This window comes from Patagioenas fasciata, chromosome 13 (genome assembly GCF_037038585.1).
Source record: "Patagioenas fasciata isolate bPatFas1 chromosome 13, bPatFas1.hap1, whole genome shotgun sequence".
NCBI classification, from domain to species: Eukaryota; Metazoa; Chordata; class Aves; order Columbiformes; family Columbidae; genus Patagioenas; species Patagioenas fasciata.
In genome coordinates this window covers 18,707,224-18,733,823 of record NC_092532.1, presented here as the reverse complement: position 1 = coordinate 18,733,823, position 26,600 = coordinate 18,707,224, and the positions used below count along the sequence as shown (strand labels likewise).

The 26,600-nt window shown below is 37.6% G+C and overlaps 1 protein-coding gene across 3 annotated transcripts; it reads left to right on the top strand.

The window, feature by feature from the left end:
* The first annotated feature begins 46 nt into the window (after nucleotides 1–46).
* CEP89 (centrosomal protein 89) lies at nucleotides 47–26,557 on the top strand. 3 transcript variants are annotated; one of them, XM_065848156.2, is made up of 20 exons: nucleotides 47–190; nucleotides 1,760–1,866; nucleotides 3,112–3,267; nucleotides 3,882–3,901; nucleotides 3,983–4,083; nucleotides 5,163–5,268; nucleotides 6,827–6,858; nucleotides 7,380–7,434; nucleotides 8,473–8,688; nucleotides 9,071–9,213; nucleotides 9,572–9,622; nucleotides 10,669–10,752; nucleotides 12,350–12,457; nucleotides 13,636–13,747; nucleotides 14,281–14,461; nucleotides 15,317–15,484; nucleotides 16,122–16,263; nucleotides 17,636–17,725; nucleotides 21,203–21,372; nucleotides 25,723–26,557. In XM_065848156.2, the coding sequence occupies exons 1-20, from the start codon at nucleotides 152–154 to the stop codon at nucleotides 25,952–25,954; spliced, it is 2,313 nt and encodes a 770-aa protein (XP_065704228.1). In that variant the 5' UTR covers nucleotides 47–151; the 3' UTR covers nucleotides 25,955–26,557. The 3 variants fall into 3 exon arrangements, with proteins under 3 accessions (XP_065704228.1, XP_065704227.1, XP_065704226.1); XM_065848155.2 differs by having other exon boundaries at nucleotides 3,882–4,083; nucleotides 6,830–6,858; XM_065848154.2 differs by having other exon boundaries at nucleotides 3,882–4,083.
* Nucleotides 26,558–26,600: the final 43 nt, after the last annotated feature.

Below are 26,600 nucleotides of genomic sequence, written 5' to 3'. Positions count from 1 at the left end.
GTGAGTAAGACACGTGCTGATTGGAGGAGCGTAAACCTGCAACAAATCCGCCGCGCCGTTGCTGCCACGCGGGTCGCGACGGGGGAAGCGTCCGGAGAGGCGAGAAAGTAGTTGTGAGGAGGCGGCAGAGACTCGTCAGTGCGCGGTCCCGATGGCGTTTAGTTTCAGGAGAGGCCGGAGAGGCCCCTTCGTGAGTATTGCCCCGGCCGGGGCGGCTCTCGGCTCCCATGAAGCAGGGCCCGTGGGGAAGGAGGGGGGGGCCCGCCCCCGGGAGGGCGAAGGTGCCTGCGGATGATGCCGATGATCCCTCCGCAGTTTGAAGTGAAAAACGGGGAGAAAATTAAATCCCAAGCAAAGAAAAGAAGGTGTCCGGAGACGGGGTGAGGGTGCTCTCCGTTCCCTCAGTCCCGGGTCTGCTGTGAAGTGATGAACATTGATAGCGGAACCTTAGAGGAGCCAAGGGTTGTAGGATTGTTAGCACTGGTGGGGTATTTTAACGTGCTTGAAGTATTTGAAGTTATTTTTTAATATTAAGATGAAAATTAAGTGATGATCTTCTGTTGTTGTCTTACTGTGGGCTGTCAGCATCCTTTCACCTCAGCTGTATTTCCTGGTAGTTACACTAAAACATCTACAGTCAGCGAGCTCTGTAAAAGCAGAATGGGCATGCCAGGCTGACTTGAGTCTGAGGGAGCCGTGCGTGTGCAGGATCAGGCTGAGAAAGTCTTTGTAACGCACCATTTAGTTACCTGATTCAGCTTCCTGTAAAGACAGAAATATTTCCCAGTTCACCTGTTCATTATTCGGTTGGAGAAGACACTCACAGAATAGTTGCAAAAAAACCCAAAACTCTGTAGCAAGAATAGCAGAAGCTTAACCTCTTTTACTCCATAAAAACGTAACATCTGTCTGAAGGTGATGGACTTACATTTTCTGATTCCTAGAGAGAGGACAAGAGGGATTGGGTACAAACATAATAATAATTAAAACAATATTGTGAGGGTGGTCCAGCACTGGAACAGGTTGTGAGGGAGGTTGGGGAGTGTCCACCTTTGGACATTCTCAAAACTTGACAGAATCCCAGGCAACCCTCTCTAGCTGACTGTGCCTTGAGCAGGGACTTGGACTGGACATTGTGTGATTCCATTCAAAGTACTCTTTGTAGGGAATTCTGGTCCTAGTTTTTTGAGCTGGTATTTAATGTTATCCTTTCAAAAAATTGTTGGATTTGCTGATAAAAACACATTAGGATTTTTTATTTTTTGTTCAGATTGAACCTTTGATTGCAAGACTTGTTTAGCAATAGTTTTTTTTTCTTCCATCTCACACTGCTATGACTGAGGATTACTTTTGGCTGACAGACCCTTTCTACAAGAAAGGAACTAATACTGTTACTCTAAAGCAGGACTCAAATATTTGGAAGAAAAAATTAATTTCTACTGCTTTTTTCTTGTGTATATACAGGAAAAAATACCAACTTGATTAAGTTAAAATTCTGTTTTGCAGATTGTGATATAGTAAGTGGAGAACCTACATTCTTGGGTCTTATGTAAATTACATTTCTAACCTTCATTAGCAGCTGTTCATACATGTTAAAAAATTAAACTTGGATCCATTTCTGTTTACATTAATTGCATGTAATTGTTTTTTCCCTTTTGTATTATTTTGCATTGTTAGTTATTGTGCATGTTCAATTCTGTGTTTTTTTCATTGTGATCCTTAAAGTCACTGTCAACTAATTTTATTTTAAATTGTTTAGAAACATATAGCTCATGGCCTGGTCCCTGCCGCTACCATAGCTCCTAAACCTGCAGTTCCCCGCACCCCTCCCCCTCGTAGTCCAAACCCTTCTCCAGAAAGGCCCAGGTAGGTTTTGAGGTTTTTTTTTTTGTTTCATCAATTACAATAGCATACTAGAAAAGCATGATTAGAAGAATTGCATGTCCTTGCTGCAGTATTTACATAAACCTTTTCATAAACAGAATATATTTTTAATTGGGACAATTCCCTTCTTTGAACTTTAAAGATAGCAATTTTTCTCCCACTCCTAAGCATGCTAAATAATTAGGACCATGACCATTATGAATATGTAATTTATTATAAATCTTAGTCAATTAAAGACAAACGGACTATTTAAAGTTAGAGCATTTTTAATATGGCTGCTAGAGTGTAGGATTATAACAGTGCTTGTATTGTGAGTCAGGAAATTTTAACTCATTAGAAAAGCATAAATTAAATGTTACTAACATGCCGTTTTATTGCATACTAAAAAAAGCAGGGACTTAAAAAAACTGGCATGTAATACTATGTTGAATGAGTTATATAGGCAAGTTACATAAAGAGAAAATACATGTTTATTTTTCTTTTCATTTATAGTTTCTTACAGTTTTTCTTTTATGTTTTCTCTAGGGTTAATTTAATTCTGATTGTTTTCTGTGGTCTTTCTAGTGTCTGTAACATTCCTATGTAAGCCTAGTTCATTTCTTCTTCCTTTTTGACCTCCAGTTGTTGTCATTCCTGTTACAGTCCTCACCATTTCTCTCCTTTAATCTTTGTTCCTACTCGTTTTTTCCCCTTCATCTTGCCCTTCTCTATATACTCCACAGCATCTCACAAATAGGCACTTCTATCTACACGCTTGCTCTGGTTTGCAGTGTGCCAGCATTTATTAACAGTCATCAGTAAAAGGTTCTGAGTAGGGATTAATGGAAACAATATAGCAGAACATGGAATGCATTTTCAATGCCACGTAGTACTATTATGGCTAAAGCGAATGCTAAGTACTCTAAATTATCAGTGTCAATTTTAGGAACATAACTCATTATATTCCATGATTTTCATGCATGTGATTTGGAAAAACAGATAGGTATTGTACTTTACTGTTTGATAGCTATTTTACAGTAGTTTGCCCAGTTTTGTGCTTTACTTTGTGAGTTAAGAGTTTATAACCAGTCCCTTAGAACTTTCAGTGGTGTTTATGCTTGTTAACTGTGAACTTTTTGCTTTGCTTAAATAGTGAAGACATTTTGCAGTAGAAAAAAAGTAGGAAATGTGGAACACAGAGAAGACATCATTGGTATTGTTTCATTGCTTTATTCTATTTTCTTCCAGATCTGCTCTAGCAGCAGTTATCCTTACAACAGCCCTCACAGGGCAGACTGTTGCTATTCCTCAGCCTCGGCAGCGATCGCTTTCTGAAAGTGATTCCACCCATGTGGAAGAAGAATGCTTTGAACCATATGCGACAGTTGCAGAGCTCAGAATGGGGTAGTGTATACTTTCTGTTTCATTATCTTCTATTAGAAGTAGAATCTGTCAATGATATATTTTTACTAAAGAGTTAGAGCAAAATAATTCAACTCCTGGTGTTATAGCCACTTACTTTGTCTCACTACATAATAAATTGGGTCTGAAGTGTCTATGATCCTTATTCTATTCCTCGTAAAGTGATGTCATGCATGCAGTCTTCAGAAAAGGGAGATTTGGATTGTTCAGCAGTCACAAATAAAAACATCTATTATTTCTGCCAAATGATGGTCAATTAAATGAATGATTAGTCACTGAGGAATCACCTGAATTACATGTCAGCTAAATAGTTTCAGACTCCTCTTTCGGTAGAATTGGCAACCTGCTATCTCTAATCTGGCATTTTGTTTAAGACAGAGAAAAAAATCTAGCTCCAGCACTAATTGTCTCATTTAAAGGATACACATAGCTGCAAACAAGGAATCCACGCTGACACAAGCTTAGATGTCTGTTTGTGTCAGCTGTTTGGACTAATTGTGTATATTCTAAGACTGATGGTTCTACTTTACTAGTGTTTATTTTTTTCAAAGAGTAATCAACACTGAAACAGGGTTTAAACTGCTTTCTGCTTGCAGGCCCAACTGGAAACTTGATGGTAATGACAGATCTCCTGTACAGTCCCTGGAAATATCAGGCAATTATTGTGAGGATGAGGACATGGATACCTATCTTTCAGATGCTGATAAGGAGGCAGAGTCCAGCTGCCAGAGTAATGAGAAAAGGGGAGAAAGCTTTAGCAGCAATGCTATTTATGCTCTTCCCCACAAAAATAAAAGGGTAGGATTTGAAAATGCATTAATTCCCTTACTGTGTTTTAATATATTAATGCAAATATTAAATATTTTTAAGGCTTTTCATTCTCTTCTGGCTCTTTAGACATTTATTCAATTTTTATTTCACATGCTTCTTTTTTGTGGTTCATTTACTCCTGCATGAGTTAGGTTTGTTATTGATCATGGATAGTGTGCATAATTTAGTACAATGTTCAGTATTTTATGTTAAGCATGATACTTATGTAGTAGGTTATTTGTTTAAAAGCACTAGGAATTTACTTTTACAAATGGTGAAAGCCTAGTTATTTATTTGGTATTGTGCTAATGAGCAAAGACCTGTATAGGGACAGGGAGATTCAGAATCAAACAAAATAAATTACCTTGTCTTGAAGACCAGTGGAGTTTTCTATGTTAGATGTTTGGATTGTCTTAACCAGCAATGAGCAGCCAAGTACTCCTAAGGCACATTTAAGGTTCGGGTTGCATCTTCCTCCAAAATGATACAAAAATTTAATGAACAGGAAGAAGTAACTGAGTAGTAAAGAGGCAATAAAATGCTATGTATGTAAAAGAAATCAGAAAACAGCCCTAGGTGAAGAGACAGTACTCAGTAAGAGGAGGGGAGGGGAATAAGAAGAGAAAGGGCGTGACTAGAATACATGGGACACTAGTGTGTGATCAACAGGGGAAAAATTATTCATTAATCCCTCAGTGTTGTGATACAGTAGATAATTGGTTGATCTTTTAATAAGAGAGAGTTTAGATACAACACAGAACAAGCAAATGTAGGATAATTTCACAGACTTGTGACTGAATAAGATGACAGGGAATATTGGCCCTGTGAACTGAACAACTGTCATAGTTTGCTACATCCTGTTCATTGTAAGGTTTAGATTTTATTTACATAGAGCCCTAAAACAATAAAAAGTATGTCTTATAATTTATTGTCTTAAAATATTGGAATACAATTCTGAATGTGACTGTGACATTAGTAGACTAAAGGTTTCATACAGGTGTCAAGACACATGGGTTATTTTAACAGTATTATCATGATTTAGATAGGCTTGTCTTATTTTTACATAGGAAGAGTTTCCACCATGTCCCAGTACTGATGCTGACAAGAAAGAGGTGCCTTCTCATGAAACTGAGTTTCGGGTGCTGGTAGATGAGTCAAACGTGCAAATAGAAGGTAAATACACCATTTTAGCTTAAAGTAAGTTTACCTTTTAATATAATAGGGATTTTTAAAATAAACTGAATACTATATGATAAAAATATATAAATTTTTCTTTAAAATGGCAATGAACGAAATTCTACTAAATACTTAGCCATTTCTAGTAATTACAGAAAATTAAAAATCTGCATGAAGAGGGAAGATTGATCTATATTCACAGCATAACTGAAACTCCTAAAAGTGTAAAAAGAGCTGGCAGGGGAGAGTTATGTGAACTCTTTATCTTGTCCAGTACAGCCATTCTCTATGTTTCTGGTTATATATGTGCCAGAATCAATACAGTTTATACTCTGGAAACTATTGGAATGTTACTGTGCTCAAAGAATGGGAAAAAGTACAAACTATCAGTGTTTTTTAAAAACACTAAAGAGATAGAAGAAAACATTTTTAATCAGTCATTTGCCTGGATAAAAAAATGTCATGTCTTAAAATCAGAAGTAAGAATGATACTGGAATTGTTTCTCCTTTCTACAGAAATTGTATTATTCTTCCTGTCTTTTAAGGTCTGGGCCTTAAAATTGTATATGAAGTCACACAGGAAGGTTCTGACAGATTATAGAGCTAAACATCATCATCAGTTTCAGGTTCACCTTAAGCTCTGAATTGTTAAGCTTCAACAAATAATTCTTTTGTAATAAGTAAATTCATTAGATCAGGGACATTTAGTTTGTAACTGGACCTGTCATTAAGCTATCTTCTTGTAACTATAGTGTATTGTGGAGAAAAAAATATGACCAGAGAGCTAGACTGATCTACCTGTGTAGGAGTTTTATTGCATAATTATCTTGTCCGTTATTTTAAAATCAGGAAAAAGGGGAATTGGAATTTGTTCCAGAGCTGCAAAATGCAGTTTTTACAGAGGACGGCATCACTCTGGTAGCTATTGGATAGGAAAGAGGAAGCAGAACTGAGTTGGTTTTGAAAAATCTTTGTCTTTCTAAATTTTATTCATGTTGTATCCCAGCGTTGTTTCAATATTAGTTCAGTGGAATTATTTTAAAGCCTTTATAGAGAACAATATCCAGAAAGAATAGGTTGCTTTGATAAAGCCATTTGGGAAGTGGATGCATTAAATTGAAAAGAACGGGATATATAAACCATTTCTAATCCCTCTTCTACATCTAAGTGTTGCAGATTTTTAGAAGCTGTCAGATTTGCACTTACCTGGTTCAGAGACACAATAGGATTCAAGCTGAGTAAACCAAATGAAAATATTTCATTTGTCATTTAGTTATATTCTAAAATCATAGTGGAAGACGACAATGCAACTTCATTTCTTCCATCGTTGAATCTATACAGTGTGAGGTAAAGTAAGGTCTCACATCAGTATTCTGATACACCATGAAAGAGATAATGGAAAGTCAGTGATCTAATTTGTGGGTTTGGGAGGATTTTCCTTACATTTATTTGCAGTTTATAATACGCGTGCTTATGCATCCATATGAACCCTTACAGTTTACAGACTTACAAATACTTTTGTTTTTAATTGACTGAAAGATTTGTTTTTCCTTAGCAGAAGACGAACATCCTGGCATGAATTTAAAGGTAAGACGTATATGAAAGTTAATTTGTGATGCATTTTGGAAAAAAGGGTGTTATGAAGAGCTGACAGTGTACAGTCACTTAAAAGGAAATTAATTTATTGCCACTAGGGAATATTTTTCTTTTGGAGCACAAGAATGGCTAATTGTTCCTTTTGAAAAATACAACTAGATAGGTAAATGGGCCATACAAAAATGTTGTTTTGGTTTTTAATGGTTCGTATCATAATTGACTATTCTAAAATCATATTTTATACAAACTAACAAGTGGGAGCAATATCCATCCTGTACATCTCTGACAACTGAAGAAAATATTAACAGTTTCAAGTGGCAGTGATAAGTGACAAAATGATGTCAGGATGGGTAAATGACAAGTTGTATGTTGTCAGTAGAGTTCAACCTTAAATTTTGTTGATATAAACCAATCTGTTTCAAAAGTTCCTGTTTCTTAAGTTCTCCAGCAGTGTTCAGAGTACTTCAGAAAGCTGTTAAAGCAAGTTGTCTTATTTTTTATTTCTCTGCTAGGAAGAGAAATCATTAGCGGAAAATCTGATATGTGAAAAGCCTCCACCATCCCCAGGTACTTCTGATTTTTCTATTACTTTACTACAAATCTGTACTTTAATAATATGCATATGTATATAGAAATACGTTTTTCTGCTTGTATTCTCTAAGCCTGGACAGGATGCGTGCCTATGATGAGTTCATGGGGTTTTGTGTATTTTGTGTGTTTCTGTGTTGTCAAAGTATCTTAAGTGTTCCCATAGGAAGTTAATAGTGACCATGAACGCATGAAGCTGTTTTATGTCATCAATAACAGAGACAGTTTTATTTCAGAACCAGTTATTGGGTTTCATGTGTATCCTATACTAAGGAACTGTTCTGTACTAAGTTATATTCACGCCTGCATTAGGTTATGCTGTCTCTTAAAAGTCTGATGGTAAGGGTAAAAATCTCAGCCTTCATTTTCATTGGTAAGCTGTTTAGTCCATACAGATGAAAAGACATATTTTAAAGCATGATCCAGTATCACTGATGCAACAATGTATCTATGATTTTGCAGATGATCTAAAATTACTTTTGTAAGGACTGTTAAGTAACTTCTATTCAGTAACAGGTCACTGAAGCCTGTTCAGTGGGAAGGAAGGTAAAGGTTTCATTACACGGGTGATTAAAATGAGGAGGCAAGACGGCTGATAAGTCCGTGCAGGGCACATTCACTTTGTTTAACACAGTGGATATTTCTGTGTAACCTCTCTGGTCCTCTGTGCTAGGGAGACAGAGATCTGTTGACGCTTTCTTTGCCCTTTGACGAAGGAATGTTTTCAGTGTCTGAGAGCAAAGATGGGAGCTTGCAGCCACATAGCTCTCTTTCCAAATCCACTTTTTTCTTTCTTTCTGGCCTTATCTTTCTTGGCAGTGTTAGGTTAACGGTTGGACTCGATGATCTTAAAGGTCTTTTCCAACCTAAACGATTCTGTGATGCTTCTGGGAACCATGAGCTTATTTAGAAAGTGTCATTCATAATGCTAATATTAGAAAAAAATTGATTATAATTTGTTGAAACTTGTATTCAAGTCTGAATACCGTTTAAATACATTGTACTGTGGCATTACAGATGTGTCTATTCGGGCAAGACAAGCACGGGAAAATATGACTAAAGAAAAGCTCAGAGAACTAAACCAAGCAAACTGGTCTCTGAACAAGGCGTATCAGACTGTGGTCCAACAATATGAGGGAACAAAACAGCAAATGGAAGAACAGCAATTAAAGCTGAAGAGACTAGAACAAGAAAACAGAAGACTTAAAGAAGCTGCAGAGAAGTCACATAAAGGTAAGAGAAACTCAATAGCTATTCTGTAGCTACCTTGTCTAATTTTTCTAATTTCATGCAACCTATTCCTGCAGTAGTAGGTTCCTACTAATTTATTTCAACAAGTATCTATGCAGAAGTAGTTTCTGAATAGTTTTTTTCTAGATTTGTGGGAATTTTGTCAAGGAATACTTACATGAGTGTGAAAAAGAAATCCTTGTTATTTGTAATTTAATGGGGTTTTTGTTAGTAATTTTTCATGGGATTGTTCCATTACGGTATTTTGAGAAATGTTCTCTTATGATTCTAGCTTATTGAGATGTTTTTCCTTACAGTTAACAGATTATTGTGAACATTTCTTGAATTTTGATTGAAATTTCTTGTTGGCTATTTGTTTTAATAGAGGAGGCTACGGAATTACTTTCTCTCAGACAACAAGCACAAGAACTGGTAGATGAAAACGATGCTTTGAAAATGACAGTCCATCGTTTAAATGTAGAATTAAGTCGCTATCAAACTAAATTCAGGCCATTGTCCCAAGAAGAGGTGAGAATCTTGGTTGTAAAGACAGTTTGTACTGAAATGACCTATTGTCCTTTCATTCGTCTGAGTTTTCAAGACTATCATCTCCAGATTTGCCACAAAATCTACAAATGGCATAGAGTTAACAATAAATACTTATTTTAAATTTCAGGAAAAAGCCTAAGAAGTTAGACTTTCTCCTATATTAGTAAGATTTTGAACTTCCAGTTTTGTTGAGTTTGTTGAGTGTGTGTTGCATATGAAACACACATAATTAGAAACAGAAGCTTGTTTGGGGTAATCGTTGTGACTGCAGTGGACAGCGGCTGGTGCTTCAAAAAGCAGGAAATAATTTCAGTCTCTTTTTTAAAATCTATTTTAGCATCTAAAACTGAAAGGTTTACCAATGAAAGGACCACCACCACCATGGCTGGTAGGTAAAATAATATTTTCACTTATCTGTTCATTCCTTTCTAAGTAAATCAGGAGAATTTCTTTACTGTAACCAAAATATTCAGGATATTATTTAGTCACACTGCTGAACTATTACATACTACTAGAATATTATAAAAATTAGTTTGTTGCTTAAAACAATGTCAGGCAGAACTTTGCAATTTTTACTTAATTTAAAGTAAGCTGCAGACTGCACACAATCACCAACTGTGAGCTACTGAGTGCAGATTAACTAGAAGCACTGTTACCCTGAGAATCAGAAATACCATCTTCACTTAGGTCTGTTGCTTAATTGTTAATCTTCTTAATTGTTAACCTTGTGTTGCGATTATTTTTAAGATGATACTAAAAGAAAATGAAATATTTTCAGTGATTCTGAAGATAGGAATGGTCGTGGGTCCACTAGTACGCTATGAACTTCTGGCAAGGAGAAGGCAAATAATCAATGAAACTGAACGCATTTGTAATATATGAAACAATTTCTCCTTAAAATGCTAATGAGATCTTAAGTTTTCCTTCCTCATTGTTATTCAGAACTATGTAGAAATAGGGAAGTCATCCTTCTGAGCTCTCTTTCTAGCTTTAGTAAACAAGAATCATATATGTATTTAGTTTTAAAGATGCAGGCTTGAGAGTGTAAAAAAAATCTTTTCCCACTTACAAACAAATCTGTGCTAAATCTGATTGTTATTAACTGTATTCACTGTAGCGTTTCAGATTGATTTAGTATTCATTTGCATCCACAGTCTGCTGTGTTACATATACTGATCAGTAATAGCTGCTCTTTTGGGAAGTGTGCAAGAACAGCATCCAGCCCTGTCCTTCCCAAAGCGGTGCTCTGAAGTACTTCTGCACTAACATTTTGTGTGCAGTGTTCTGTGTGCGTGTATAAGTCCTGCACTTTGTCTGCCAGGCATATACAAAAACCCTTAATAGCTTTAAAACTAGCAACATGTAGCAGGAGAAGAAGTAAAGAATATTGATGAGATTATGGTTTGTAATTGATTTATATGGATTTTTTTAAAGTTGGATATGAAGTATTTGTCACCTCTTCTGTTGGCATATGAAGATAGAATAAGAGAAAAGGAAGATTTAAATCTTGAACATCAGGTAAGTTGCCATTTAAAGGAAATATACCTCTACACTAAAGCAGAAATAAATGATGCAAAATGTTTAAAGGGATTTGTCAAAGCTGTCTTCTGCCTAAAATTAAAACTTACTTTGTTTTACTGTCCCATGAATAGTTATTGTGTTGTCTTATCCTACTTCGCTTGCTTGTTTTTGTCAGCCTGTTTAGAAGTAGAAGCGGGCACCACACTGAAATGTACAAGAATTGTACTCTCTGAATAGAGTAAACCATAAACACGGTCAGCGATAGAAAGAATTTACCATTATCATTGATATGGGGATGCAGTGCCCTGTGTAGCTGCTCTTCCAGTTACAGGCCTGTGGATTTTCACAGAATCACAGAACGTTAGGGATTGGAAGGGACCTGGAAAGCTCATCCAGTGCAATCCCCCCATGGAGCAGGAACACCCAGCTGAGGTTCCACAGGAAGGTGTCCAGGCGGGTTTGAATGTCTCCAGAGTAGGAGACTCCACAACCCCCCCGGGCAGCCTGGGCCAGGCTCTGTCACCCTCATTGTGAAGAAGTTTCTTCTCAAATTTAAATAAAACCTCCTGTGTTCCAGCTTATACCCATTACCCCTTGTCCTGTCATTGGTTGTCACTGAGAAGAGCCTGGCTCCATCCTCCTGACACTCACCCTTTAGATATCTGTAAACATTAATAAGGTCACCCCTCAGTCTCCTCCAAGCTCCAGAGCCCCAGCTCCCTCAGCCTTTCCTCACACGGGAGATGCTCCACTCCCCTCACCATCTTTGTTGCCCTGCACTGGACTCTCTCCAGCAGTTCCCTGTCCTTCTGGAACTGAGGGGCCCAGAACTGGACACAATATTCCAGATGTGGTCTCACCAGGGCAGAGTAGAGGGGCAGGAGAACCTCTCTGAACTACTGACCGCCCCCCTTCTAATCCACCCCAGGATGCCATTGGCCTTCCTGGCCACAAGGGCCCAGTGCTGGCTCATGGTCACCCTGCTGTCCACCTGGACCCCCAGGTCCCTTTTCCCTACGTGCGATTTTGTGGTAGGATAATATTTATTTCTAGATATTTAAGGAATGGGTACTCTTCTAGCTCTTTAGAAGTATTTTTTTTGTCACTGAATCTTTGAAAAATTGTGATTTGCTTCAGAGCAGAACTGCTATAGCTTTTAAAAATATCTTATTTCCTTCAAAAAATTAAGCCATAAAGTAAGCAAAGAACACTGAAAGTTTTGTAGTACTGTAGATTCACTATATTATCCTACTATATTCAAATTCATGTCATTCATACTGAAAATGTACAGTATTGTCTAGTAATTTCCAGAATTCCTTTTTTTTTTAAATCTATATTTTAAGGCTGTACAACCTGCTTAATTCAAATGACACTTGACAAAAATGTGCCACAATTCAAATATCTATATTATTTTTAATCAAATATTATTAGATTGGTGAACCAATTTTGAAGTTAAGTACATGCATATGAGTTAAAGATGAGTAGCGAGATAACAATCAGAAGGCACCCAGGCATGTAGATTTACAAAAGATTTTGTTGATGTAAAAATTAAGATACCTCTAAAGAAATTTATGTGGAGTCCATTCTCTTCCAGGAGGATATGAAGAATTTTAAAGCACGAGTGGAAGAGTTGGTGAAGGAGAATGAAGACCTGCATGAGCAATTAAATAAAAGTAACTTTATTACCCCTACAGAATGGCAAGTTATATTACTAAAAATTAACTTAAAAGCTAATCATTGTTGTGCTTGTTGCATGCAAACTTTGGAGATTACAGTTCTCAAGGAAAAAATGTGTTCCCCTCAGGCAAATTAAGTTTTGTTGAAGAGTTAATAAGATCATGATTATGTCTTGTTGGAACAATGCTGATCTGCAATGCCTGAAATAATTTTGTGTGAAGATTAAATAGTGAATGTGCAGTTTTGCACCTGAAGCCCATGTAATTCTGTCTCAGACCTTGCAGGTTACATACTTAACTTTTACTCTTCTACTACTAGTAGGAATGTGCCAATGACATCAGTTTTTCCTTAATATAAAGTGGTACTGGAATACAGCATTAGAAAAATTTGACGTTCTTGCAAAGGGAAACAATCTGGAGTTAAGTGTTCTGCTCAGGATAGTTCAGTTTAAACACGCTTAAACATCTTCTTTACAGGCCCACAAAACACACTGCCAATATTTTTCCAGAGTTCAACGCCTAGTACATCTAAATCCTATCCAAGAATTTATCACATTTTGAAAACAATTTGGTTCAGTTCTTAGGTACGTAGCTGTCTCCAAGTCATCTGGCACCATTATTTAACTTTAATTCTGTCATATGAGAAAAGGCTGAGCTGGGACTGCCTTGTCTAGAGAAGGGAAGGCTTAGGGGGAACCAAATTGTTCTCAAAATGTGATAAAGTTTTTTGGTGTGGGCACTGCAGCCAGCTGTCCAGAGACAGCTGTGGAGGCTCCATCCCTAGAGATATTGAAAAGCCATGAGGACACGGCCCTGGGCAGTTGGCTCTTGGTGCCCCTGCTTGAGCAGGGCCGTTGGACCAGATTACCTCCCAAGGTCCCTTCCAACCTCAACCATTCTATGGTGCTACGATTCTAATTCACACATACATATTTTTCCTTCTCTCTGTAGGAATTTTTTTTATTTAAAGATTTTGAACATTATTTAAAATAATTTACATGTTGGACAGTTGTGAGTTTATGTCTCTAATAAGCATATCTTGAATTCTGACATTGCTTTCTATGAAGGTTTTAAATTTGTTTTATAAGACATTCAAATATGATTTTATAAGTTTACACTGTTGGAAGTCAGTTGTGCTTTTTCTTTGGACATGGTTAATATTTGAATTATATTTTATTTATAAGCTGGTTGTCATTGCAGGCAGCAGCTACAAACTCAGGCCAAGCTGGTCTTGGAAGAAAACAGATTGTTGATGGAGCAGCTCGAAATTCAACAAGCTAAAGCCAAAGACAGTCACAGACAACATGTTCAAGAAGGTAACGTGCTTGTCATTTGAACTACACCAGAGAGGGTACTGCAGGGTTGGCTGTGTTTTGTTTTGGGTTTGGTTGGGGATTTTCTGTTTGTGTTTGGGGGGGGAGCCCTGATCTTCCATTCAGTTCCTACAGCTGTTTGGCAGCGTAACTAGGGATTGACATATGTGCTACAGGAAGAACTGGGAGATCAGTGAACAGAAACTAGGCAGTCTCTAGATGTCTGCCCTGTCTGCTGGGCTACAGAACTCATGTTCCATTTTAGGTTCTTCTCCTGAATTAGTAAAATCTGAATCAGAGGATTTGTCAGAGTAAAATACTTCAACGAGCAAACAACTTATAGCCCTGAATGAAGTAGTCTTGAAATTTCAGTATTTTCCAAAACAAACTGCTTGATGCAGCAAAACAAACTGACAAATCCACTTTTACATAATGCTACGAACAACGAGGAATTAACCAAGTATTGGTTTAGTTGGAGTTTCACTAGGTTATTGAATTAGTTGTGTTGTACTCTGTTTGTTTTCCCCTCCCAAAAGCTTCAAAATTGACCAAACAGATAATGATCTTAGAAGAGAAGAAACAGAGTCAAGAAGAAGAGATAGCAGGGTACCAGAAGCAGTTGGAAGCTTTGCGTTCTACTTGTGAAGAGCTGAAAACCAAAGTGGATAGCAGAATAGCAGCAGAGGAGCATTTTGCTTTGGTGAATGATTTAAGAAGGTATGAATTTACATATGGTGCACAGAGAAACAATTCTGCAAAGCATTAACATGAACAGATCCACATACGTTTCACTCTGTAGGTAGGAGGTGAGTGGAAACTTATGCTGGTAATCTAGGAAGGTAACTGCCAAAGTAAAAAGAACGGTAAGAAATATTTCAAAAATACCATCTCACTTTTTATAGATGAAATTACAAAAGGAAATCACATGTCTAGAGACATCGGTAGAAGTATTTCTACTATAGAGTACATATTGCTAAATATACCTTTTAAAATTGTAGTAGAGAAGGCATTAAAACATTATTTTTGTCAAATCTAATGACTTCTGCCAACACTGTCTTTTGAATGTTCTCATTCTTTTGTTCCCATCTTTGGGAAAACATCTGAGGGATCCTGAAATTCTAAAATAAAAATACTAAATTTCTCCAGTCTTTGCAATATAAAAATAACACAAACCAACACAACAGAACAGTGCTCTCATACAGTGTAGTCTATAAAGTAATGTATTTCTAAAGACATTCGGTAAATGTGTTTGCTTTCAAGCCCAGGATAGACCTTTTTTTTTTGCATTCCTAGTAATTTCTTTGGAAAAAAAAAAAACTAGGAAGGGAATACAGCTGGACTACACAGGATATTTTTGTCATTTAAATTATATTTCAAGTGCAGTCAGGATTAATAATTTGAATAATTTTGTTTCTATTATGCTTCATTCCTTATTTGATATGTCATGAGATTGTAATACCTCTCTCTGATGTATCTTTTTCATACCTTCTAGGTGGGGATCTTACTGTAACTTAGCTTTTTAGTGAAGTAGGTCTGTACATGACGCTGGTTCTACACTGTTGGTTTTTGCAGCCATTTACAACAGGAGCGGGAGAAAAAGCGCTCTGAGGTGGAAGATCTGATGGGGAAGATAACGTCACTGCAAGCTCAAAACAAGAAACTGCTTTTAGAGAAAAATAACTTCATGGCTGACAACACGATCCTGGAAACTGAGATGGAGATGACAAAAAAGACAAACAGGTCATACCATGTTCTCATTTTCTTGTATAGAAATGCTTATATTTCTAAAAATAACAGCAGAAGTACCTGTAAAAATATTGTTTGACATCCCAGAGTGTGTGACTTCTACCTATTATGGAAAAAAACCCACATTTCCCTAAACACATCTTTGTCACATCTAAAGGCCTGGTAGTCATTTAACTTTATTAAGCTTTATGTGGTTTTCATGCACACTTTTTTATGTCTACATGCAAATTAAGAATATATTTTTAATGCTAGTATTAGTAGTTACCTATAACAATCACTGTTTGCAGACCTTCTAATGCACCCGAGTGGTTCAGAGTTGGCCTCACAATACTTTAAAAAGTACAAACAAGATTATATTTCTTTAGAAATTTGAGCTTGTAGCCAATGCAGAAATTGTTCTTTTGAATCATTGTCACTGTTATTAATCGCACAACATATTCTAAAGAAAATCAGCCCCCAGAGTGGGAAATGATACATTCAGCATTATAAATACTTTGAGTCAATGAAATTTTAACGATATGTTTATTTGATTGTCTGAGACTTGAACAAGCTGATTTTCACATTCAATGCAAGTCTTTTAATGCCATTATTAATTCCCAATCTGAAGGTTTTCCTTCTGTTAATTTTATAGGCGATTAAAGAAGAAAATAGATGTTTTGAAACTGCAGTTGGAGGAAGCAATTGAAAAAGAAGTTGCAGCCCATCACTATCTAACAAACCTTATTGGTTTGGTGCAGAAGATAGCTCAGGAACGTGACCATCTTATTTTTTTGGTAACTACCTTTAAACAATTAATATGACTTAATTGATATTTCACACAATTATCCTACTAGCACAACTTATTCATTTGAATTATCAAAAAAGAAAGCTATCATTTCAGTTTAAGGATTTAGCTACTTAAATAGATTTTTGCAAATAGGATAGGAGTAGCAAAAGATCATTTTCTAGAAGAGCAGTTAAAAGCAGCTACGCTGATTTCTGGAGGTTAAGCCTAAATGCACGTGAACATTAGGGTCTGCAATGGTATATCAAGTTTAAAAGGATTTATTAATGTGATTTTAGAAATTGGCTTCATTTGTTGAAGCAATGTATATTAAAAATAGCACGCAATCATGAATTTTTAATACACGTTTCAGAATCTAAAGGTAAACTATTATCCTTGAAGTGGTCTGTATAGACTTTCTATTGGGGATGCATGTGCGTGTTATTGCTGCTGCTTGGTGAGCAGTGGTTTTGCCCCGCTGGTTGAGAGTTTGGAGCAACTTCTGTTCAGTGGAAGTGCCTGGTCTGGAAGTTACCAGGCTTTCTATAGGCGCACTTGGTTTCCTTTACAAGATCTTGGAGACAATTTCAGTTTTACATAGTGGTACTCAGTCTTCAAATTGGTCCTGGAAAGCTTTTCACAAAACCTTGGTAAAATAAAGCTGCTTTTGCTTCTGTTGTTCCAGTAGTAGACAAAGGCCATCTTCAGTGTTGGGTAAAAGATTCTATAGCAGTTAATTCCTAATTCTGAAGGGGGAACTATGGTGACCCAACTTGAATCCTTGGCCACTGCAAACTGGACTTCAGGATTGTGAAACCAGGCACAATAAACACCCCCTGGGAGTTAGGGGAACTGGTTCTTATCTCTCAATCTCTGGTATGTCTACTTTCAAATACTCAGCATACCACATTAGAAATATCCCAGAGATCCAGAATTACCTGTAAGTCCAAGGCGTGCCATTTGGCTTAATAATACCATAGTAGATGTTCAGAATACTTCTAGGAAAATAAAAGGCTGTTTCAGAAGGAAAGATGTCTTAACCTTCATCACCACAAGGTACCATGAACCCGGTCTTTGCAAGTGTGCAGTATTTGACGTATTCTTCCCTTCTGAAGCCTGCACCTTGAAAGTACACAATAGAAAAAGCAAGTTTTTTGGATGTGCAAAAAGCCCAAAACAGGTCCATGGAAAGCAGAGTTTTTGTCATCTGACAAATTATTAATTAGCCATTATTAAAATAATTTCCAAGATTCTTTTTTCCGTCTTGGTTCTTTAGACTACTGGAGCTCAAACCAGAATAGCTTTGTCTTCCTCAGTGTGTATTTTGTCTGCCCTGTCGAAAGTGATGATTACATTTAATTATGTATGCTGTATGTTTGCAGGCCAACTGTTTGGAAAATGAGAATCACAGTGTTCTCAACAAAATAGTAGAAGGCAGTCTACGCTTGGGAAGACTGGAAGAAAAAGTTAAGGTAAGCAGTATTTCTTAGCTAAATATTATGTAAAATGTGTTGATTTTCTTAATGAGAAAAGTCAGTAGTTAATCTGTGTCAGTGTTGATATGAGAGATTTATGGATTATTTTATAAAGAGTTTTTAAAGAGCAAAATAGATTATCAGTATAGTTTTCACAAGTATCTTTTTCCAGTGTATTTGTACATTGCATGTCTGCCAGGTCACTGCATTTACATAACTAGGCATAATTCTTCAGGTAGTTGTAAAAATAATCAAAAATTATACTTTATTTTGTATTTCATTTTTGCTCTGTAGTGTAGCCCAATTATTCTCTCTCCTACTGTCTTGAGGCTGTACTAATGCTTCAACTTGAAGTCTGTTACAATCAGATTTGGAAGAATTAAAAACATATCCCAGGTGTCCAGTTATCCTCCAGTATTCTCATATGGCCATAGGGTAGGAGGTTTAGAAACTCAGTGGGTGTTCAAACATCTAGCCTAATTAGAGAATACAGTATAGATTATCTTTATAGCTGCCTAAGCAAATACAAAGCATAGTGTGTATGTGCAGTGTAACAGTGTACAGGGTGAAATACATTTGAAACTTTAATGTTTTAACAGCTTTGGTGCTACAGTAATTGCTTTTAGTGCAAACTCAAAAAATGAAGGAGAAGGATATCTGGTATATGGTTTCTATATATGGAAAGTAATATATATTTATTTCAAAAGCTGTTTTTTTACCAAGTCAAGTTTGTGTCGTCTACCCTACAAAGCAGAGAATCTCCATACGTTGCATTTTACAGGCAAGACCTGCACTGCTGTTCCTGCATCAAATGACACAAACACGCACCACTATGTTAATAGAGACCAGCTCCTTCTGCATTTTTATTTCTAAGGATCAACACAGCCCAGGAATTAACAACGAAGGAAATAAACCAAACTGTAGGTGCAGAGAGAGCAGCAAGCTGAGCAACAGCTCACTTTAAGGTTATGTGTTTCCTGTTTAGTTGAATGAGAAACATTAGAGGTCTCACTAGTCTGCAGGTATCAGCTGGAGGAATAATCTGTCACCTGCTTCGGGAAATCACAAATTGCGTGACCGCCCTTGTATGTTGAGTTACAGAATAAACCTCTTATGAGGTATTTAGCTGTAATCTGACTCCAGGGCTAATAGTATTTAAAAATGCATTCATTTTTCTGAAAGGGCAATGGAACTATTGGTAATGTGAGTGTTACCCTATTTCTTAGAAAAGGGTGTTTTGCATTGGCTCTTGGCCATCTTCAGCTACTTCAGTCAGATATAAAATAAGAAATACAAATGATATCATATGAATTAGAGCATACAGTCCTCAAGGTTATGATGAGAGAAGAGCTTCTAGCCTATGGTTTGAGCTACCTACAAGTGCCTACAATGAGATGGTCATCTAAAACTGTTACTTAAGGAACAGGTGATAGTAACTTCCGTCTTTTCAGTTAAAAAAACCCCACATACAATACCATGCTGTCATTTTGCCAGTAGTCACACAAGTTATCATGTTTTATCTAAACCACATAAATGTCATACTGTATTAAAGCCTGCAATTAAGTTGTTTTATGGTTCAGTTAAAAATTTACCAATTGATAAAACACTGCGTATCAGCTCTGTGAAGAGCAGTCACACATTTCACTGTGGAAGCACTGGCAGAAGCCAAATGTCAGACACGCAGCGAGAGCGGAGGGAGCAAAACTGACACACAACCCCTAGGGTCACTTTCTGAATTGCTAGTAAATAGATCCCAAGAGGGAGAGAGCCCAAGTAGAGAGATCCAAGCAGCCACACCAGTATTCTGGGTACACACTTGCACAGCTTTGAAAAGAGACCTTGACCAGCTGACTCGGAGAACTCCGAGATGCTGACTCAGTGCCATAGCCAGCACAGTCACCTGAGGCCGTACTTTGACTGGGAGTCCTTGGGGAACATCTTCATACTTCCATAATTGTAATTACTAAGCAGTTTGATGATCTGTGGGAAGAACTCGAGGAAACCAAGGTTTCTGGCATTAAAACTATTTTTCTACAGTCAGAATTCCATGTTGTTTTATCTTTTAATGAGCTTGGACATGTTTGTGTCACTGGGGAGTCCTTCAGCTTCATACAACTCTGTCTCGTGGCTGGTGCCCTGTGCTCTGCACTTGCTCCAGGCCAGCTCCACATGAATGCGTGCACCTTGATCCTCCCATAGCAGGACAAGCACAAACATCTAATGATGCACTTGGAAGACTCTTGGGAATCTAAAAAGTTGAGTGATGTGACTGATCAACTTGCAGGCTTCTAATTCTTTTTTAGACTGACAGGAAAAAGCTAGGGGAAAAAAACCCCACAGAACACTATGGAAGTCAGACTTAAATATTGACTGACTAATGTTCTATATCAGTATTTATCACTATCCTATTACCTCCAGAGAATGAAACTCCAACACAACCCATTTAACAAGAGCTAAAAAGGAAACAGTTTGTGGAAAGGATTACATAGCTTGCAGCACATCACTAAAACACTTTCTTTTTCTTTCTCCAAAAGGCATACTCAGACTTTTTTGCTCTGACTCTGCTCTGACTCAGATAAAGATAAAACCATAGTGGTTAACATCTTAGATAAAACCTTATATTAGCAAGACACAAACGGCAGTATTTTCAAAGCTTCACTAAACAGTTTGCAGTTTTATTAAAAGAGGTACTTCTATCCCAAAACTCTGTCCTATAGTCTATATCAAACATCACATTCTGCAGATACAATAACAGGTTAAGCATTCTGTTTGTAATCACAAGAAAAAAAGTTAATATTGGATAATACCTGTTGGTTTTGTGAAGAGCAGCAGCAAGTAGAAATTTGTAACAGTACAACAGCCATATTTTTCAATTCCTTGTGTGCTTATGTAATTTAATGGGGATGTTATTTCAGAAAGCAAAAACCACTTTGTACAAAAAGGATTTATTATTTTTGAGATTAGACCAAAATATTTGGTTATTATTGCCAATAAGCACAGAAAGAACTATTATGTGAAGCAACAAGATATTTTAAAACATGAAGTCACTCTTTTCTTCCTCTTAGAATTAAGAATAGGCAACAAACAGAAGACGACTTTTTCACAGTAGCACTGATAAATATGACTGTTGGACAAGCAGGAAGCAACACGTTTTATGAAGTGCAGTTTTGCATCTTGGAAAACAAACCTGGTTTTTGGCAGCTAATTCTTTTCACTCACAAGACAAACACACTGTATGGTATTGACTGTACATACTGGTTTTATATGCAGAACAAAGCACAAGTGTAATACCTTCAAATCAACAAATAGACAGAAATAGCCATAACGCAACCTACCTGATATATTTAAGCAAGGCAGCACTGATATAAAGATGAAACTGCAAATCAGCATCTCTAACTATTTCTTTTGTTGGTAGCGCGTTATCCTTTTTTCTCCTATAAACACATTTTTTCTTGTTATCTTTAACCCTTACAGGTATATAAAAAGAAAGCAGCTGGGAAGCTTGGAGATATCAGTCTCAAAATGACGGAGCAGGAGAAAGAGTTTGCTGGGAAAACCGCTCAGTACCAGCAAGAAATGCAGCACCTCCGGAGCCTGCTGCAGGACAAACAGGAAACCCTGGATGAAGTCTTGCAGCAGAAAAAGTAAGTCAGTCACAGGCAGAAACAATCCAATTAGGTCTGACAGGGAACTGCACACAGCTGTGAGCTCATGCTTTTCATCGCAGCCTCACATGGTAAATTCCAGGTGGCTTTTCTCACTCTGTTTGAGCTGAAAATGCTGAAATGCTCCCCTTAATTTCCAGCTCCAAGACTTTCTGAAGGCAGAATTTATTCTGGATGACTGCTGCTGTTCATAAGAGTACTTCTTAAGAGTAACAACAGTCTGCATGTAGTCTTTGATGATTTGGGGGTGTCTATAAATCATCAAGATATATGTTAATTATTTAACAGCATTTTCTACTGAAGGCTGAACACTTTTCAGAATAGCACAAAATTAAAGGAATCTAATGATGGGTTTCCTTTTGAATCTGCCTTACTGTTGTGTAAATAAGTGATGTAGATTGGCTGTGTGCAGAATAAGACGAAAAGATAATTTAACAGATTTATACGAGATTATGACTGTCAGTGTTGAAATATCCTTTTAATAATGGAGTTCTTTAAAGGTATTTTTCCCCTCTGGTAGTGGGAATCTTCATAGCACATTCATGTAATCAGCATACAGGAAAAACTTTTTATAACTGCAGAGAGGTAATTAAGCAGTTCTTTTGCAAGTCATCTCTGCCATTGTGAAATAATAGATTTAAAGACAATAGAAAACAGGGTGTGGTATCATCTACCTTATGTCAGCACAGTTTCTCTCAATTTATACAGCTATTAAACAGGTGTGGGGAGCTGGGAATTGTACAGTGAGCATCCCCCTACTCTGACTTAGCCACTGCCATTAAATTCTTAGTTGTAAAAGTTTACCGTATCTGGTGGTGATGGTAAGTTATCTTGTAAACCAAGGGAAGATGCCACCTCAGGTCTGGAAACTGCACAGTTCTTTCAGGGAGACACTGCAGAAGAGAAGAGCAGCCCCGCCGTATTAATCTGAACAGGTCTACAGCAAACCTGATGGACAGTGGCCAGGACCGTGCCCAGAGGTGGAGCCACTGCAGGTCACAGCGTGTTCAAAAGGAAGATCTGTTCAGACACAGCAGTGATAGCCACGCGCTTCTGCACTTTTGTGTCTTCTCTCATTGTTCTATTTTTAACAAGTTTACATCCAAACTAACATGGGCTTCATAAAACATAACAAAGGTGACTTTCCTTTGAAAGTTTTTCCCTTCCTCCATCAACTTTCACCTGATGACAAAAATCAGGGGTTGCACTACATTGCATCCAAGGAACAGATTTTTTCCTCTTGGCTTTCAAAAAGAAACGCATATAGATAAAATTGTTCTTTTGATAAATAAAAGCTTCTAAAGCTATGGAAATTTTACCTTCCTAGAAATTGCTCCATAGAGCCTTTTCTATAATTACAGCCTTTGCTAGAGAATATTGGAAATTCACAGCAACCTTTCGCCTAAAGCAACTGATGACAAAGCAGAATCGTTTTCTGTTCTTCAGGCAGCTGATAATCATAATGACATTTTTATTGTTTACAGAGTAATCTTATGAGTCAGCTTTATCACATACATTTCCTTAAATGCACTGCATGTTTCAGATGTAAACAAAGTTGTTAATGTGGTTCTAGGAAAGAAAGTGGTTTGACTTGATGATCTTAAAGGTCTTTTCCAACGAAAGCAATTTCATAATTCTATAAATGTCTCAAATCTTATCTCACGGGGCACTTACCTATATGAGTTTTCTAGGTCACAGTGTATTTCGTAAGTCTTCTGCAGAGGAACAGCATTTTGAGATACTCACAGCTGCTGTACTTGGGATGTTCACTGCGGCTTTGAAAGCCCCAGCAATGGAAGTGCCTTAGACTGTCCTCAGAAGAGGGTCGGCTGTAGAAAAGCTTCCCAGGCACACACACAGGCAAGGGAGAGGAGCACTCTTACCTGTAAGGTTACCTGTAAAATAGTAACCATGATAAAAATTGTTGATCTTTGTGACAATGATTCCTTAAATAAACTGTTACAGGATTTATGAAAATTCTTGAGCCAGCAGCTAAGATTCCCAGAGATTAAGGCTGAATGAATTTAGCTCAGTGAGGCCAGAAAACTCGTCATTTGCAAAGAAGAATCTGTTTTCAGAATGTGCTTAAGTTTTGTGTCCTCAAACACAGCATTAATGTTTTGCTTACTCTCAACAAGATACAAAACCTTACATTTTGGCTAGGCTAGAGGTTGAATGGAATTTTTATTTTTACTTATGTAAGTAACAACAGCCTACATTTATGAGAAACAAACAATGCTTTTTGACTAAAGACAACTGGAAACAGGACATATTTACTACTGAGCATGTATCTAGTTTTAAACACCAAGTGATAAAGACTTGTGTTGGAAGAGATGAACCAGCTGCTGTGGGCACAATGGAGTGACAAGGGTGACCCTGCACAGGGTCATGTCACAGCAGCCATGGCCAAGGACAGGGATGCTTGGCAGAGTTGGCAGAGCTTGAGGGAATTTCTGGTGAGATACAGAAAAATGGAAGAGAAGGGTAGTAAGGGCCATTGCCCACTAAAATAGGAGCAAGGAAATTTTAGTGTTGAGAAAAAAGTACAGAAGTTATAGCAACGAAGCTGCTACATAATCCAGGTTCCTATCACAGCAGGGAGGTTGTGACTAGCAAGAATATAGACACCCCCTCCCCAATCTATTTTGTTCACATCAGAATTTTAAAACAACAAAAACAGAGACAAAAACTTCTTGTTTAACTAGAGTTGGGTCATAACTGCTACTTCTGGATGCCCACCCAGAAAGCAGCTGCACTGTAAAGGCAGCACGTTGTGGCAGGTGTGCTGTGCGCTGAGCCCCGGCCCTGCCACGAGCTGCCCGGGCAGCAGCGGGCTGGGGCTGCTCACTCCTGAGAGTCCGCCAGCACATCCAGACGCTGCATCTCTCAGCTCTGTTTAAAAATTAATCCTCCAAGAAGAGTTCAGATACAGCACTTCCTCTAGAGCCATCTGTTTCCTTGCTGCTGAAGTAAGTTTAACCCTGTGGATACTTTTAAAACAAATCTTTTTGAACTATTTTTTGTAAAATCAATGCAGTTGCCATTGAACCGAACATATGGACTGAAAATGAGCCCCCGATTTGTCAGGCATGCTGACAGCATTACACTACAACTCAGAACTTGGGGATCTTTGGTTCATCTTCACGTTTTCTCTGCCCCAAACTCATGCAAGCATTAACAATGAAACAATCTTTTTTTTTTTTTTTACAAAAAGGTCTGAGTTTTAGAAATTAGCAGATGAAATAAAGCCTGGGTAATGTTCTGCACTACTTCTGTCTAGATATCCATTCATAACATGAAACACAAAAGGAGGCCAGGCTATGTCTGGGCCACTTTTTACCGCTGCATTCTGAGTGTTACTGAGTGCAAAGGGCTGCGTAAGCAGCACTGGTTATCTATTTTCCATTACACACCTTTTGCTAGTAATGTAGCCTGGCAGCATTTAATCTCAACCCATTTACGTTCTGCATTGATTTGTTTCTCGTTTTTAGAACCTGGTATTCAGGATTAGTATCCAGGGCTGGCTCTAGCGACTGCTTTCAGGTAGCAGTTGAAGTAACTGTGTCAGTCTATAGCATTAAGATTTGTGTGCTCATTTTCAATGCAACAGCTTTGCTTTCCACTTCAAATGACATGTATTTCCTTATTATTTTGTATTTTGACACATATCGGAAGTGAGTCAGAGGAAACCCAAGAGCTTAACCTTGACCACATATAACTTACTAAAAGGTCTGTGATTGGAACACGCTGCATTACTAAACCGTGTTAGCTGCCACATCTGAAAAATAACCTTTTTCTTGAGAAAAGCATTAAATAATTCATTCATTTACACTTGGGCAGTCAGAGAAATCAGCCCATAAGTTTATAATGCCGTGAGGACTGTCCTTCACTATCTTTGCTTCTGCCTCCCAAGAAGAGAGTTTACACCACTTCTTTTTGACCGCCAGAACAAGGCATCAGCAGCGAAGTTGGACACTCTTTGATCAGACATGCAGAACTCAGCACCTGGCGGAGGGGACACAGAGGGGACATCCCTGTCACAGGAAGCAGAACTGCAGTCGCAATGGATCCCGACTCAGTGGACAGTGGCAGTAATATTTCAATCTCATGGGGACCCACTGTTTTGCGTGGCCTTAATCCAACTTCTTACATGGGTCCATTGCTTTTTCTGCTGATCATATCCTCTCTAGCATTAGTGGGCTTTTTTGGAAACAAAATGGAACTAATTTCAATCAGATAATTTTAAGCATCTACATACATGCAGTTTATACTCTAAGTACTGTTGAAAAGTGGTTTTAAAGTTAGGATTTCTCTTTGTTTTTTTCCTAGGAAAGTGGAAGGGGAACTTGAAATCATTTGGGAATCCACATCCAAAGAAAACAGGAGAATGAGAGAACTCTTACATAAATCCCTGGGGAAGAACACATGGAGTGCTGTCGCAGTTCATGAGCCAGACTTGGATGAAACCTCTCAGAAAGGCCTGGTTTATGGACACGATTTTAGCTATTGTGATGTGAAACCTTCATCCCCTGCTCAAAATGAAATTCAACAAGAATCTTAGTGATGAGAATAAAGATGCGTTACACATCTCATCCAAGAGAACTCAGTGCCTGAACTGGACTTTGCCAACACCACAAGATGCAATAGAACATTTACCCACTTCAAAGTTACTCTATTTTTTATTGTCATCAAAATGACAACAGCATATTTTTTATAGCTTTGAAAATCAAGTATTTTATGTCATATTTTTCAAGATAGGCATCTCTGAATATATAAATGGAACCTTGGAACTGCCTATGCAAATGATTTTCATATTTGCATCATCTGTTTTTATTTGTCCTTTTGAAAACATCTAAAGTTTTTGTAAAAATCAACAGCTTCACAGGGAAACAACTGATTGGTAATTCCTTACAAACAGAGGTGACATTTTTCAAAACACTCTCAGTATTGGCTTAACTGTTCTTCCACTTGAGGAAACTGGGCAAGTTTGAGAACTCCAGTCCTGCCACACCTGCTCCCTTTTCCACAGCTGCCAGTGAGAGCAGCTTGCACAGATTGTCTTTTGAGGACAAGCACCATGACAGCAACACTAACACCATGTTCACAAATGTTACACTTGCTTTGTTCATTTGCATATCATTAAAACATTATGTTAAACTTTAAATGAGCTAACATTTAATCAAACCCCTGGGAGATAATCCATACTC

What these genes read in the sequence shown, in the direction of transcription:
- CEP89 (XM_065848154.2), top strand. Translation starts at nt 152, where the DNA reads ATGGCGTTTAGTTTCAGGAGAGGCCGGAGAGGCCCCTTC. An exon ending in GTTGCAGAGCTCAGAATGGG is followed by an intron (nt 3,268 to 3,881) that starts GTAGTGTATACT and finishes TTCTGCTTGCAG; the next exon opens with GCCCAACTGGAAACTTGATG. An exon ending in ATGACAAAAAAGACAAACAG is followed by an intron (nt 15,485 to 16,121) that starts GTCATACCATGT and finishes TTAATTTTATAG; the next exon opens with GCGATTAAAGAAGAAAATAG.